The 17,484-nt window shown below is 34.4% G+C and overlaps 1 protein-coding gene across 1 annotated transcript; it reads left to right on the top strand.

Moving 5' to 3' along the window:
* Positions 1–11,892: 11,892 nt before the first annotated feature.
* LOC145567038 (uncharacterized) lies at positions 11,893–14,541 on the top strand. The gene has a single exon (XM_081626262.1). It carries the CDS (start codon positions 11,893–11,895, stop codon positions 14,539–14,541), a length of 2,649 nt encoding a protein of 882 aa, XP_081482388.1.
* Positions 14,542–17,484: the final 2,943 nt, after the last annotated feature.

Here is a 17,484-nt window from a genome sequence, read left to right as displayed (position 1 = left end):
CATTTGATTGATTTCTCCGATTCTGTTTATGTATAATGTTGACCGATAGATAATTTAAGGATACCAATATATAGATTAGCTGTCTTTGGTATGTTTTTTATAAACTTTTTTATTTATATTTATATACACATACATACTCAAATGTATAGTCAAGTAGATAGGGAAAAGGAGGATAATTAAATCAACTTGGGAGATTATAGAATTGGGGAGGAAGGAGCTTCGAAAAAGTAATCAAGATTAGAACAAATCAACGCTGACTCACTATGCCCCAAATTACTTGTTATTAGTATTATCAATATTATAATAATTATCAAGGATGATGACTGCTGTATTTTGTAAAATATACATTACTCCTATCCTAGCTAGTACACCATTCGTGAACATTCTGATTTCTCTTTTCTGTTTTCGCGTTGGATTTGCGTTTGATTCCATCAACGGCTCTTTTTTTTGTGGGTGCTCCGTAAAATTAAATATAGAGTTTTCAAATTTTTACTATACAAATCTACGTAAAATTAAATTAACTTAGATAAAATAAAACATATATCTAAAAGTTAAAAAATATTTTTCAAGGAAAACTTATGCTAAATTTATTATTATAATAATAATAATAATTTAAGATTTTTGTGAATACAAAAGGAAAAAAATGTACTTCGTCTTAGATTGTAACTACTGAATCGAAAGGTAAGATAAGAAAATTTTAGTTTTTTACTCTATGGGGTTAGTCAAATTCTCTTACATAATTATGTGGAGCAATATTCATTTATTTTTCAATTAATAAAATGAATTTACAAAAAAAAATACAAATAACTTAAAATACTACTCCGTGTATAAATTACGTTCCTTTATTTTTGTATCGACCCTTAGTAAATGAATCTTTTATTACCAATTGAATTAAATTTGTTTTCTTCGTACGGAATTAGTAATTTAATTTATAAAACCGTGCATCGTACGGGCACTATGCTAGTACACTCTATAATGCTCCGTATACACTAATTAGTAATTACCCTTCTATTGAGTGTTGACCGCATATATAATACAAAAACTTTTGCATGCCCCCGATTTACAATAATTTTATTGTACTTTTGTGAAAAGTGACCTTTTTTTCTTACAAAAGTGATCTTTTTTTTTTTTTTTTTTTTTTTTTTACAAAAGTGACCCATATTTTCATAAAAGTGACCCTTTTTTTCACAAAAGTGACCCTTTTTTTCACAAAAGTAATTAAGCTACATATACAAAACAGAGTATCAAAATCAACAAAAAATAAACACAAAATTAACAATAATCATGAAAAAACAGTACAATCACTCAAACAAATCAAAATAATAAAGATTGACATCACATAACAACAAAAAAATAAAAAAATAAGAAAAATTACTCAAGAGTTCTAACATTGCCATTGATATAGTGAACTTTATCAATCTCGTAAGTCGTAACCCCAAATCAACCTAGAAAAGTGAAAAAAACAAAACCTAGTTATTGTAGTATCTATCATTTCTCACAATTGATATAGAATTAAAGGGAAAAACAATTGAATTGATTTTGATTTATATAGATTGATGTATATTGGGAATCGATTGGGAGGAGAGAGAAAGTGGGAAGAATTATGAAATTTTCATTAAAATTTGAGAAAAAGAAGATTGAAGAGTTGGATTAATATTTCAGAGTTAGTGCAAAGGTAGTGATTTTTTTTAGAAGAGGAAGATGGTCGATGTCGTCAAGTCTCAATTTTTCTGTTGGCTGCCATATACTTGAAGAGGAAGATGGATCTTGATTCTTGAAAGAGGAAGGAAAAAGAAGTACAAGTAGTAAGTTTCTCGCCATTCAATAATTTACTGTATACCGGACTTTTTGTAAAGTTTGTGTATATAATAAGGGGTGTTTCTTACCAATTAATTGTTAATGCAGATATGAAGTAGTAATTGAGACCGCACTTGGTAGGAAGGAGCGAAGGATTGTGTGTTAGATCCCCAACAAAGCCACAACAATAATTGGAAGGGAATAGAACCTAATCACCCAAAACTGAGCCCGAATCAAGTTAGTCAAAAGGATGAATCGAATAAAAACACCAAAAAAAAAATTAAAAAAAATTTCTTAATACCATTATATAATTGTAGGGAATATTTCAAGCATTAACCCAGACTTGAACCCCACTGTGATCATACACTTAAGTATAGTGGCGTCCAAAGGGAAGGAAGCTAGAGCAAAAGAGTCGCCAACAAGTTTTAGGAACTTGTAAACCGTTCACAAGGTGAAGATTACACCCCTTAACGATCCATGAGATCATCAACTCCAAAAGGTCTTGAACCAAATAGGGTTCGGGGATGAGGGTACAAATCCAACCTAAAAGAGATTGAACCTGCCCTAATAATAGGCCTCTACTTCATTCTTCTCGTATTCATGTGCGCTTTCTGACTAACATGCAAACAACAGATTAACCATAAACCTGTTTATCTATGTTGGTTGAACTTAATGCACAAAATAAAACTATTATTGGCGATCACTTGAATTATAATCATATTAGCCCTAAACAAGATTATTAATTATCTTATTAAGCGTGATTACAAGTACAAATTCCCTTTAAACATGCATAAAAGGTGTGATCAAGCAATAACAATAATATATATCAAGCAACATGATAATCATAAATCATAATTATAAAAACAATAATTATAACAATAATAATCATGTTAAAGCATAATATTATTAGCAAGATCCTAGGCATGATACTAACAAGATTAATAACAAACCCTAGCATGTCACTAAACAATAAAAATCAAAGCTTTAAACCTAACATGATACTAACATGCTATTAGAAAAGAGTAAAAGACACCCTAAACATGATACTAGAAAGCAATAATAACATCCTAAGCATGATACTAGGAATTAAACAAATTTAAACATGCTTTCTACAAGAATAGAGCAATAAGATTACATACTTTGATGCCTCGTGCCTCTTTCTAATAACAAAATACACGCATTAGTAACTTCAAGGAAAATAAAATCAAACAATCAAATTAAATAATTGAAATAGAGATTAGGGACCAAACCCTCAGAAATTATAACCTTTCACGTATAGGACAAAGGCAACTTCGAACTTGGCTAGGTGTGTCTAGATCTAATTGAATGAGGAATTTTGTGAGAGGGAAGGTTTAGAAAAAGAATAGAGAGAGAAAGATTCTAGCTTTAGAGAGATGATTGTGAATTGATTGTTGATTGTAGATGAATAAAAACGGAGGCTTAGGACCCTATTTATAAGAAAACAGTCCGGAAATAGGTAGAATTTGATAAGGAATAAAACTCCACTCTGTCGCTGCGAAACCGCCCTTGTCGTTTGGCGACAGGGGCTGTCGCGTGGCGAAAAGGCTTGTCGCGTGGCGACAAGCCTGTCGTTTGGCGACAGCCTGGATTCCTACGCGCTTTCAAACACGGAGTCCACTTATCAATCAAAATCGATTTGTAAAGTTCGTATCGAAATCGTATTTTTCATAAAATAATATTTTATTCCAAATAAAACTTATCAAAATATAATTATTAATTCTAATCTTATTAGGACTAAAGAGAACCTTCTAGAGAATTCTAGAAGACTATAATTAATTCTAATAACTTTAGGAATAATAATTAATATTGGGCCATCCCCTAGATCATTGGGCCGCATGTAAAGATCAAACCGGGCCCAGTTTAGTATTTTGGCCACAACTTTCTCATTATTCATCGGAATTGGGCTTATAATATATCGTTGGAAAGCTCTTTGCAAGCCCCATCCAACTACACTATTATTGGACCCTTGTCGTGGACCAAACTAAACTGGATTGGCTGTTTTCATAAAATAGAATTGTTTTTCGAAAACAGAAAGAAAGAATTTTAATAAAAACTAACCGCAACACTTGACCTTTCACACTTTCACCTCGTTCGATAATCATTCGACGCAAAAAGTATTCATCACTGGGTTTGATTTTGGGGAGACACATTTGGGTGTCTACAATAATACTCCGTATATTTTATATGAGTACTTATTTCATATCCGTTACGTAATTAATTAATTATACCCACTTTGAGGCTGGGTGTTCATGGTATTTAAGTTACCAACATCAAATCACCCACCTACCCTTAGGCTTATAGTCGAAAAAGCTTCCTTATTTGCATATCTTGACAGTCTACATGGACATTATTAGAGGTCCACAACTTCAATGAGAGAGAAAGTAGTAATGCAATACTAAAATATTCAACTATTAAAATATCTTGACAATCTACGTGGATAGTGGAACATAAATTTTGGGTTGGAATCCTCTGTTCTACTTTTCATATTTCATTTGTGTTCCACTTAATTTGATTGGTTGTTATAATCATTGTTATTAAAATTCCGATTTAAATATTAGAATCTTACGATTTTACGATTTATGTATGTCACACGATTCGATTTGCAATTTTATCCGATTCTAAATTTTTCTCTTAACTAGCAAAAACCTAGCTTACAAGTTTGATACATGCCTACAACGTTATTTATAAATATATATTGTCAATTATTGGTTGCTTAGTGGATAAACAACTATTTTCTTTTAATAATTAGGTTTTAAACTTAAAATTTAAATATTTTCAATTAAATTTGGATATGACGTCTTGATTATGCATGTCCGTAAAATCTTACAATTCTACAATTTGATTTCACGATTCGATTTTGAGAGGCCTTTCCTATTCAAAGTAGAATCCGATTTTAATAACCTTGGTCATAATTACAAGGATCTACTTTTCAAAATTTAATAGACAAAAAAATATTATGACAACAATCAAAATGAGTGAAACACAAATGAAATATGAAGTGGAACATAGAATTTTAAACCCTTAAAAAGGAAAATAATGTTCATTGATTTTCCATGCTTCCATATCAAATTACTAACCCAAAACATGGAACTTTGAAGATACATTAGAAGTCTTGTTCAATTTACTTTTATGTAATTATACTTTGTATGGCGTATAATCGCAATTGCAATAATCAGAATTATTTCCGCAAACTTTTCAGATGGTAATATTTTTTTTCTTTTTTTTGGTGTTTAAAGAGCTATAAGAGCGGGTGATGAGAATCGATCCTAATATCTTTTGGAATCGGGTAGGGAGCTCTAATCACTTGAGCTATCCCTCACTCTCTTTCAGATGATAATATTGGCGCCATTAACTTTTTAAAATTTTAGTCACGTTGTCAAAGTTTTTGTCCAATCCCCTTTGACTCGTAAATCATAATCTTATTTTCTTCAAAGCTAGAAAGAAGAAGTAACACAGGAATATGTTAAACCACTTTGACTTAGTCAAATCATCTTACCACAAGCTGCGGCAGGATTGCAGGACAGCTTGAACGTCAACACAGGCTAATTCAGCAAATATCTTGAGCTGAGTCAACGTGTTAGTTAAATTTGTTCTAATTCAGCAAAAAGAAGTTTGACCATATGGTTTTTTTTTTCACCTACTACAAATTTGTTTTATCAGTCGTTTCCAAATTTAGCAACCAACTAGTTATTGGCCGACCTAGGTTTAATCATTATTCTCCCTCATTTCATTTTGCTGGTCACATCTGAATATCTGACATCTTGATGAGAGAAATCTGTAAACCTTATAAAAGTAGGAAGTTCGAGCACTGTAGCTTACCGACAGTTCCCCTTAGGAACAGTAATTTCTGGCGTTTTTACACTCCCACCCTCAACATTAATGTATTGCCAAATCTGCCCTTTTTGCATTGACTGAGCTTACTTGCAGGAGTAGTTTTCCTTCAATATTATATTGCTTCCTTAAGCTGGTTGCTTTTTCTTGCATTCGTGGGTTTCTATTTGCATGTGGGGGCCACTAAGTTGACCAAGGGTCCAGCTTATGATAATTAAAAGAAGAGAGAAGAAGGGAGTGTGGTTTGCCAGAATTATGGTGTCTAATTGCGTGATTATGTGAGTGTTGTTGCTTCTAATTGTTTTGTTTTGGGTTTAGCTTCTTAATTGAAGTGGTTCGGTTAGTCTTTGTGTGTTGTTAATCTGATTATGCTAATTCGAGTGCGGATGTACCTTCTGGTACTGTTCAACTGTTTACAGTTGTTAGGTCGGTGCTCTCTTTGCTTGCATTATATATATACACAGACATACCCATCCATTGTGGTGTTTGGGGATCTTTCCTGTGTTACTGTGTGACGTAATTGTCTCTTTGTAAGTGTGGTTAACTTTTTTTTAGTTTTAAATTTTTATTTTTAGTCTTTTTTTATATAAATATAATAATTATTGTCTCTTTGTAAGTGCAATTAATTTTTTGTTAGTTTAAATTTAGTTTTTTTTTTTCCAGTATATATAAATATAATAATTATTGTTTCTTTGTAAGTGCAATTAATTTTTTGTTGGTTTAAATTTTTTTTTTTCAGTATATATAAATATATAATTATTGTTGCTTCTTAGAATTGATTTATGGTATTTGTGTTGGTTATGCTTGAAATTGATCTTGTAGTTGCTTATTTTGTTCTTAGTTGCTTATTTTGAAGCATTAGCATCATAGGAGTAGTATTCTGGTCTTTTTTTTTTTAATTGTATGTATGTCAAGGCTTTCGAATTATACCATTATATGTTTATTGCCATCATGATCATTGTAAATGAAATTGATTCTGTTATTTCGTTGCCTTTTTACCTTTTTTTTGTTTTTTGTATATATATATATATATATAACAACTATTGCAATCTATGGTATTTGTGTTGATTTTGTTTGGAATTGATTCTGTAGTTGCTTAATTATGTTGTTCTTGGTTGCTTATTTTGAAGCATTAGCATCATAGCATTATTATTGTGTTCTTTTTTTGTTGCATGCCTATTATCTTTCTGGTTTCAAGACTTTCGAATGATACCAATGGTCATTGTGAATGAAATTGATCCTCTAATTGGTTTCCTGTATAGTTTTTTGTGACACTGTTTCATTTTATTGTCAGTTCATCAACACAATGCTTATATTATTTGTTTTTTTTTTTTTTTGCGTTTTTTACCCTCTTTTTTTTCCTCTGTGGATAAATACAGGTATGGTAGAAGACTTGAGGGTGTTTTTGGTATTGCTGGTGGGAGGTTACTATCGAAGTGTTCTCATTTTATACGGTAATGGTGTGAGAATTCTGTTTTAAATATGGTTTATATATTGCAGCTGTTTATTTCAGTTGTTCTTTTTCTGCTTCTTTATGCTTTTGCTTGTTGCTTGTTGCTTGGAAGATATTATGACTTCCTTAACTGTTATAATTTGGTTATATACTTATTTGTTTGAGGTGATGGGTGATTATTTGTGTCTGTGGGTGGAAGGAGAGGGGTAGTATATGTATAGTAAAGGAAGGAATACTAAGATTTTTTGATTCTGTCGCATTAGTTGGTTAATGTGATGTTCTTTGCATGATATTTCATTCTTTGAGTTATTGGTGTTTCTATGTGTTTTGGTGGCTATTAATAGTTATTTTTTTTGTATTTTACGCTATCTATAATAGCCCTTTGGGTATGGTGTGGAGTTGTTTGAGATAATGGCAAGTGTTCTAATTTTGTCAGGAATAAAATTCTGAGGAAAGTATTAGTTTGTGTGGGGGAATGATTAGAAATTTAAGTGTTGATATGGTTGTTACCATTACAGGTTATGGCTGCAAGATCTAACAAAGTATTCATTCCTTTTGAGCCCCTTTTGCACAAGATCACAGCTTGCTTGCAATTCCCACCACCAGTTTATGGGTTCATGGACAGCACTCGTAATAATGTCTGGGTGCAAGTTGTTCGACCAAAGACTCGAGGACGCTTGTTGTTTTTTGGTGGTGATGCAAGCACGGTCCAGGAATCTCGTGAGAGGGCAGCTCATAAAGCTGTGAAGAAACTAATATTCTTGTACGGTGTTAAGGTGGATGATTTTACGAATGATCAGGTTAGGCTGCATGAACTGTGCATGAAGCTATTTAGGAACAAATGTGCTGAGCTTCTGCTAGAGAATAACAGAAACTATAAGCCACCTACAGGGAATAGTTCTGTGAGTAGCTTAACTGCTGAAGGTGTTCATGTGTCTATTGACTATGCACAGGTATTGGTCATTGTTGTGCGGAAAACTGGTGCATCTGTGACAGTTATTGAAACTACTTGGGTTGAAGGTCATGGCTTTATCTCTTGGGTTATGATTACTTGCCCCCGTAGTGGTAATGGGATGGAATGCATTTTCAGTGATCCTTGTAACACAACAAGTGTTGCTGAACAGAGGGTTGCAAAGAAGGCTGTCTTTTATTTGGCTTGTAAGTTCAATCTGGAAATTGTTGATGCTAACTATGGGGCTACAGCTAAGATGAGTAGGGATTGTTTCCTATTAAGGGAAAAGTATTTACTTCTAAAGGGGCATCTAGAGCAGTTAGGCAATACTTCTCAGGAACCTGTTGCCATGAACCCTGAAGTTTGTGAGGAAAATGTGGTTGCAACTGGTGAGGGCTTACAAATTCTTGACAGCTGCAACTTGCCTGCTGTTCCGGCAAAGCGCAAAAAGCTCTTGCAGTTAGCCTATGAGAAGAATTTAGATGTAGGAAGCTCAGACCAGGCTGCATCTGGGTTGCTGGAACTGGGGCGCACGTTTGATAGTTCTGATCCTAAGTAGTTATTGTGTGGCACCTTTAGCAAGTGTATGGGGTTCTTTTGGGTTGTATTATGTAGGACTACAAGAAGTTGATGGTTGCTTTTGTATTGTATGATACTGTATGCAGAAAGTGTTGTTCTGCTGTTGGGGTTGACTGCTTTTAAATATGTTGTACTTTTGTTAGACATGTAAGAAAGTAGTGCTTAGTTTAAATGCATGTCCTGATCTGTAGGTAGGGTAGAAAAGAAATAGAATATGTACTTAGTTTTTTATCTTTCGATGATGCAAGTGGCATATGTAATATTGCTGCTTCTTTTGGTGTAAAGAAACTTTTGTTATCAATATCTATGGAAAAATCTATCTTCTTGTGGTCAATTATTGAAACTTCATTTACTCTGCTATTCATTTGGATTATGTCTTTTGTTTGTAAAAGCCTATTATTGTTTGGGTTTAATTAGCATTGTTATGTATCTATAAAGTTAATCACTTTGGGATTGCTAGGCCTTTGTATGTATTGCATATTTTTTGATCTATAATGCTTAGTGTTTTGTGTTTGCTTTGGAGTGCAGACTCATAGTATAATTACTACAATACAAACTACAAGTTTTCTGTTGTTATATACGACATTTATCAACAACTGCCGGTAGCTACATTTATGGGTACTCTTGCTCTTGAAATCATTCGCTTGTTTTGTTTGCTCTTTGTAATACGGTTAGGCTTTGTTCGTTTGACGGTTAATAGATATCTGTTACTGAAAATTGCTACTTTACAATCTGTAAGACTGTCGGAATGGAATTCCTCGATTGTCACGCAAGAGTTGTAGCAGAATTTGTCGAGCCAATGAACGATCATCTAAAACAGTTGGCCACATGTAAGTGACATGGTGTATTTGATTGAGTGTATATAAAGAAAGTTTAGTTGAATGGTTGAACTGTCCTTTGAACTGGAACTGGCTTCTTAGCAATTTATATGCATTGATTTGTTGCCAATTAATAGGGAGCAAGATGGTGGGCAGTTTTCTCAGGTCCGAGTGTCAAAAAGAAGGCGTTGTGTTAATGAAATGGCTGAAGTGCACATGAATGGGTATACATGTTTGTTGTTAGGGATTGCCTTGTATGCAGTCTATATATTCTGTAATGTGTGCATGTGTATCTGCAGAGTTGAAACACTGTGTGCATCTTTTACACGTGACACTGATACCAGTCAGGGTTCCCAAAGGTAACTTGTGGTTAATGCATTATAGATCTATTTGTGTTATGTATTGGTTCTGTTTTGTTGCTTTGATATTATTTGGTATGCTTAGTGATCAGCTTGCAAGTAAAAAAACACCTCGTGCACGGATATCTAGGAAAGAGCGTTGTATTGATAAAATAGGTCAAGCACAAGCAAAGAGGTACAAGGTCTATCTATCAAATTTGTAGCTTATTTATAGAAAACATGTAATAATGAAATTGTTCATATATGCAGTACGACAAAGCCCAAGAAAAAGAAGACTTGTCCAATGCCTAACCCATTGTGTAAGTTTTAAAATAGTTATTGTTAGTGTCCATGTTAAGGCTTACTTGTTATGATACATAGATGGTTTTACTGATGAAACTGTAACTGTGCCAGTTATTCCTGCTGCTACAATAGGTCAGCCATTACAGACAGAGTCCCTGAATCTACCTTCCCCTACACGTTGTATGAAATGCCATGCTAAAAAGTTTGCATTTGAGACTTTGAAGTTTTGTTGTGCTGACGGAGAAATAAGAATTGCAGCAAATGAGTATCCTTCTGAGCTTAAGCGATTGTTTTCTTCTACGGATGAAGATGCAGAGCACTTTCAAACTTATGCTAGGTTATACAATAACCTATTTGCTTTCAGTTCCATAGGAGGGGATTTTGATGCAAGTACATACAAGGGCATATATGTTTTTAAGATGCATGGGCAAATGTACCATTTTGTCCCAGATTTATTTCCTGATAAGAGTGGTCCAAGGTATCTGCAGCTGTATTTCTATGACGGGCAGCATGAAGCTCGTAATAGACTTCGTTGTTTTCCAGAGGAGGTTAGGCAAGATGTGATTGATATTCTAATACGCATATCACAGCAAAATCCATATGCAGTGTTCTTTCGATCCCTGAGAGAAAGAAAAGTTAGTGTAGACACAAAAATTGTCTTGAATCTAAGCACAGTGTTAGATCAGCGTGTCTATAATGCACCTGCTGTGGATGATGTCGTTGTTATATGGCCAGAAAATTCTTCGTCCAGTCAGAGTTTAAGCCCTCATATCATAGTTACTGGTAAATCTGATGAGCCTCATAGAATTTATCATAACTATGGTTGTTATGATCCATTGCAGTATCCCTTATTATTCCCTCATGGAGAATGTGGGTGGACACAAGGATTAAAGAAACAGTCTCATGGTGGTGCAATACAGGCTGTGTCATTGCCAGATCCTATTGCTTCTTGTGCTGTGCACAGTTTAGAAGACTTGCTGAATGAAGAAGATAAACGTATGTTTCTAAAACTTGCTAGGCTGTAATGAGTGTAGCATACCATTCTTTGTTATTTAATAGATGTTCTGTAAGTAACTATTGTTGATTTTGCTATGCAGGAGCGCGTAGGAAGCACACTAGAGCAGATAAGTTTATCTCTCCTAGGGAATATTATGCTTATAAGTTGCAAATTCGACCTGAAAATTGGTTGCTGCGAGCTGGCAGGATTTTTCAGCAGTATATAGTTGACATGTATGTTAAAATTGAGAACACTCGCCTTGATTACTTTCGCAATAATCAGGATAGTATACGGGCTGAATTATATCAAGGTATTCTGGATTCATTGCACTCTGGAGAAACTGTTGCTTCAGATGTAGGACGCAGGGTGATTTTACCTCCGACATTTATTGGAGGCCCTCGAGACATGAAGAAACGTTATCTCAATGCTATGGCTTTGGTTCAACGATATGGAAAACCTGATTTCTTTGTTACTATGACTTGCAATGCTAACTGGCCTGAAATTAAGGCAGAGTTATCACCTGGTGAGACAGCCCAAGATAGGCCTGATTTAGTGGCCAGGATTTTTAGAGCAAAATTACTTGTATTGAAAAAAGAGATAATGGACAAGAAAGTATTTGGTGAGGTAGCTGCTATGGTGTATGTGGTAGAGTTCCAGAAAAGAGGATTACCCCACGCTCATTTTCTAATAATTTTGAAATCAGAGTGGAAAATGAAATGTCCTGCTGATTATGACAAATTTGTGTGTGCTGAAATACCATCTGCTGCTAATAGTAAGCTGGGCGTAAGACTGTTCTTGCACATATGATGCATGGTCCTTGTGGTGATTTGAACCCAGAATGTCCATGTATGCGTACAAGATATGGTGTTCAGACCTGTAAAAACAAGTACCCTAAGCAATTTGCAGATGAAACAACTAACAATAAAGATGGTTATCCTATCTACAGAAGACGTGATACTGGTGAAAGGGTGAAAATACGTAGTACATATCTTAATAATCAGTGGGTTATTCCTTACAATCCTTATCTTTCTTCATTGTTTGATTGCCATTTGAATGTTGAGGTTTGTTCGACTATAAAAGCAGTAAAGTATTTGTATAAGTATGTGTATAAGGGTCATGATAGGTTTTCATTTAATATAGTACCTGGTAATCAAAACACACTTGATGAAATTAAGCAATTCCAGTCAGGCAGATGGGTTTCTCCTTGTGAAGCTGCGTGGAGAATCTTTAGTTTTGACTTGTTTGAAATGTATCCTCCAGTACTTCCTTTGCAAGTTCATCTCCCTAATTCACAGACTGTTCATTTGCATCCTCATGAGAAATTGCGTGCTGTTGTTGCTAATTCTAAACGTAGTCGCACTCAATTGACAGAATTCTTTGCAATTAATGCAGCGGTTGAAGGTGGAACAGGGCACCTCTACCGTGAATTTTGTGAGCATTACACATGGGAAGCAAGTAAGAAAGAATGGAAAGAAAGGGTTCAAGATAAATTTTGTGTTGGACGTTTAGCATTTGTATATCCTACAGAAGGAGAACGCTTTTTCTTAAGATTATTGTTGCTCCATGTAAGAAGCCCAACTTCATTTGAAGATCTTCGAACTGTGAATGGGCATCTATATTCAACTTTCCAGGATGCAGCCTTGAAGCTAGGATTAGTAGAGCATGATGATGCTGCATACTTGACACTGCGTGAGGCATCTGAGGTGCAAATGCCTACTGCTTTTCGACGCTTATTTGCAACAGTATTAATGTTTTGTCAGTCAGCAGATCCTTATGCTTTATGGCTAAAGTTTTATCCTTTTCTGTCTGAAGATTTCAGCCACAAATATGGTAGCAATGCCCATAGAATTCATCAGCTTACTGTGCGGTCTATTGAGAGGTATCTAGAGGCTATGGGGAAATCACTGTCGTCATTTGGTTTAGAGCATTTAGATGCCCAGGTTGATGCTGAATTGAAGAGAACAAGAGACATTGTAGATGCTCTTGATGCTCCTATACCAGAGGAATGCCTTACATGTCGTTCCAGGCTTAACAATGAACAAAATGCTGCTTTCTTATGTATTATGCAATATGTTATGGAAGGGAAACCAGGAGCCTTTTTCATAGATGGTCCAGGAGGAACTGGAAAAACATTTTTGTATAATGCTCTATATGCAGAGATAAGACTTATGAACAAGATTGTACTGCCTACAGCTACATCAGGCATTGCTGCAGCAAATATACCTTCAGGTCGTACAGCCCATTCAAGATTTAAGATTCCACTTGACAGTGATGCTTCTCTAGCTTGTGATGTTCCCAAACAAGGTAGCTTGGCAGCACTGCTTAGAGAGACTACATTTATAATCTGGGATGAAGCTTCAATGGAAAAAAAACAGAATATTGAATCACTAGATCTACTTCTGCAGGATGTCTGTGGAAACAAAATAATGTTTGGAGGTAAGATAGTTGTGTTTGGAGGTGATTTCAGGCAGGTTCTGCCAGTTGTTCCACATAAATCAATGAAAGAAGCTGTGGATAGTAGTATTGTTACCTCATTTTTATGGGAGAAATTTATAAAATTCAGATTAGTAGAAAATATTAGAGCACGGGATGATTTACCGTATTCTAAATTCTTACTTTCTTTGGGTAATGGTGAACTTCAAGAATCAGAGTCTGCTTATGTTCAGTTGCCGGCTAATATTGCACAGTTTAGTGAAAGTGAAGAAGATTTAATGTGTCATCTGATGAGAATGACATTTCCTGAAATGAGTGATGGTAATCTTTGCACTGACACTTTTATTAATCGAGCAATTTTGACACCATTAAACGATGAAGTTGATGCTATTAATGCATTTATGATAGAACAATTTCAGGGAGAATCTGTCACATACAAAAGCTTTGATGTCATATTGAACGATTCATGTAATGTATACCCTACAGAATTCATAAATAGTCTGTGTCCTGGAGGAATGAGCCCTCATGAGCTTGTCCTCAAAGAAAACTGTCCTGTTATCTTGCTAAGGAATCTCTTACCTTCATCTGGTTTATGCAATGGCACTCGCCTTATTTGTAAACATTTCTTCCCAAATGTTATTCAATGTGTCATTGCTACAGGGCAATACAAAGGAGATCATGTCTTCATACACAGGATTAACTTACGCCCATCTGGATCTGTAAACTATCCTTTCCAGTTGGAAAGGAAACAGTTCCCTATCAAGTTAAGCTTTGCTATGACGATTAATAAATCCCAAGGACAAACACTTAATCAGGTGGCTGTTCATCTTCCACGCCCATGTTTCTCTCATGGACAATTATATGTTGCATTGTCTCGGGCTAAAAGAGCAAAGGATGTAACTGTCTACTATGCTAAGCCACCAGATCAATTCCCATTGGGCTATGTGAAAAATGTAGTGGCTTATGAAGTTCTGAAGTTAGCAGGAATTATCAAGACAGGTATAGAACAGCATCATTGAGTCTGTTATGTAACCACAGTGTGGCTGAAAGGTACATTCTTGATTTTTTTGTGCACTCAAGCATAATATACTGCATGATTTTTATGACAATTTATACAATTCCTGTTCTGTGAGTTTTTGTTATATTTCATTTTACTTATTCATAGTCATTAAGAAACTAGACTACACCTATATAATCATAATCTTATTAGTTAGACAGTTTTGTTATCGATTCTTTGCAGGAATTATCATATGGACAAGGTGAGGTGCCCCCATGAAACTCATAATTGAAATTCCATAACAGGTTAGCATTCTCAATTATCACTTATTGTGCTCTCTGATTTTACAGTACATAATGACTAAGTAGATTATTCAGCATATTTATGTGTATGACTCAAATACTGTTAATATAATAATGACAAACTAATGATAATTCAAAGCTTACACTTACTTTAGCTTAATAAGCAAAGTCACACTTATTAATTTTAAAGATAACACAGTCTTGTTTACTAATCTAACTTGATTACAGTACACGGGTAGATCTTAAATCAGAAAACACATGAACTAGCTTATTTGTAGAGCTAGGTTGACTAGCATTAACCTGGATAACCAAAATCTTAATTGTTCTGGTTATCATTTGCAATATTTACCACTTGAATAGAGAATGTCCCCCGACCTACATAGCGCACACTTAGAATATCACCTTCTACTATTAGATTATCGGTGACAAAATTCTCCCATCCGATATACAGGAACACATGATGACTTTGATTGATATTAATACCCAGCAATTCGACATGCCATAATGGCCCTCCGATGTCACGTTGTAGACATACAGGGCCTGTAAATGTTGACAGGGAAAACTTCCAGCTACCTGGGAGGGGCTACATACAAAGGGACAGAGGCATATATCAAAAGCATGGTAGTATCATATATACAGACAGTTCCACACACACTTTGAAAATGAATGCTTATATGGGTGTTATAATGAAAAATTTATATATACAGAATTAATTGACATGAAATCTAGCTTAGAGAAGATATATTACATACTTGGTCAGTGCACTTCCAATGATTTTAACTCAATATAACAGAATGCTTCAGTAAAATTCACGGCCAAATTTAAAATTTTGTTTCTACTTCATACACACATAAAAATTTTACATTATGCTTTTATTACACAAATATAATAGCAAATTGTTTACAAGCCATAAGGAACTACCATTACTTAACTAAGCCTGCATCCTTTATTTTGATTAATATATAGTCCACTTATTAATCATACATTAGCCTATTAAACTACTACAGTTAAATAATACTGCAAAAGCTAGACAAATAGGCTTTAAGGCAAATTCCAGAAGCAATTAGGCTGGGCCAAGCAACAGCTCAAATAGTAGAGGATATCCTTGTCGATATATGACTAAGGCACCTAGACCAGCAACAACACATGCATGTTCATAGAACATGTTCACACCATTACTAAGTTGACATGATGTGATCATGTTCTGTTCTCGAACAATTTGTAATTCAGCACACCATTGCTTACTTCTATGGCGAAGGATAACAACCGTGCATTGACCAGCTTCAGATAAATGCAACGTAGCAAATGGGACAGGTACAACCTGAAAAGCATAGAGCAATTAACAACTTTTTACAGATGGCTTTATCACATATAACCATGAGATAGATAAACTCCTACACAGAATACTTACAATATTCCCTTGATGGATACAACGAACATCAAAGATATAGGGAAATGAAGGCTCAGGACGTTCTGCTTGCATTTGCCTTAAATGTAGTTCCAACTCTGCAGCGTTTAGTGGAAGCCTCCTTCGAGTAACTATGGTTTAAGTTACTGGTATATCTACATGAGTTTTATCATGACCATGATAAGATAATATCTGTGTGTGAAATATACCGCTACCTTTGTAATACATTACCAGAGTATCCCCAACTTCAATATTATTATCTGAAATAAATTCTTTCCAGGCTCCCTCGACATACATTCCACTAATCATATTCCCAACTTTAGTTCTCCTGATAACGATATCCCATGCTGGTCCATTGCAGCCTCTGTAAATTTTTACAGCTCCACATTGCGTGGATAGAATGTGGTAAAAAGAAACAGGAATTTCCTGAAACATGACAACAGAACAGGACATTAGCAAGCTAAATGAATCTGTGTAGCGCAACACATTTAAAACATAAGAATTAATACATACAGCAATGTCTTTATCCTCTTCTTCTATTCTTAGTGCCCATCTCATTAAACTGTTATTATCAACCTAACAATACAATTAATGGAGCAGTGAGTAAGGCTTAAATAACAATGCTTTTGAATGCACATTTAAGAAATTAAATTAGCACATTGACTATAAATTGTGCATACCATTTTTATTGCAGCAAAATGGCTAATACGGATTTAAGAACTTATGAATTTCCAAGCTTATTGCTACTACTTTATATAACACATGCAAGGAATTGGGACTTTAAAGTCAGAAAGTATTTTATGTCCTTTTCTAGAATCTTACTATTAACTGTAGACATGTGAACCTTTTTAAAAAATCATATCTTAAACTGTTTACAATATAAAAAATCATTCGCTAATCAATACAAGTTTAGAGATAATTATCTATACAAGCAAATTATTAATAATAACCGAGTGTAAATATACATAGTTAAGGTGACAAATGCAAATCATAGAACCTTAAACATTTAGCATCGCACATACATTATACTTACCTTCCTTACAATTACAAAAGTTCTTGATCAAGATTATTTTATGATCATATCATAAATAGTTGAAAACTTACCTTGATTGGAATAAAATTTAAGAGTAGACAAAAACAAAAAATTTAAAGAGTTATAATGAATTAAATAGATCTTGTGGTTTAATAGATTACAATATACTTAGGTTAAAAACCTAATCAAATAGCTCTCAGGAAAGAGGAAAAAAAACCCACA

Source organism: Chenopodium album, chromosome 11 (assembly GCF_948465745.1).
Source record: "Chenopodium album chromosome 11, dcCheAlbu1.1, whole genome shotgun sequence".
Lineage (NCBI taxonomy): Eukaryota > Viridiplantae > Streptophyta > Magnoliopsida > Caryophyllales > Amaranthaceae > Chenopodium > Chenopodium album.
This window is presented reverse-complemented; position numbering and strand designations above follow the sequence as displayed.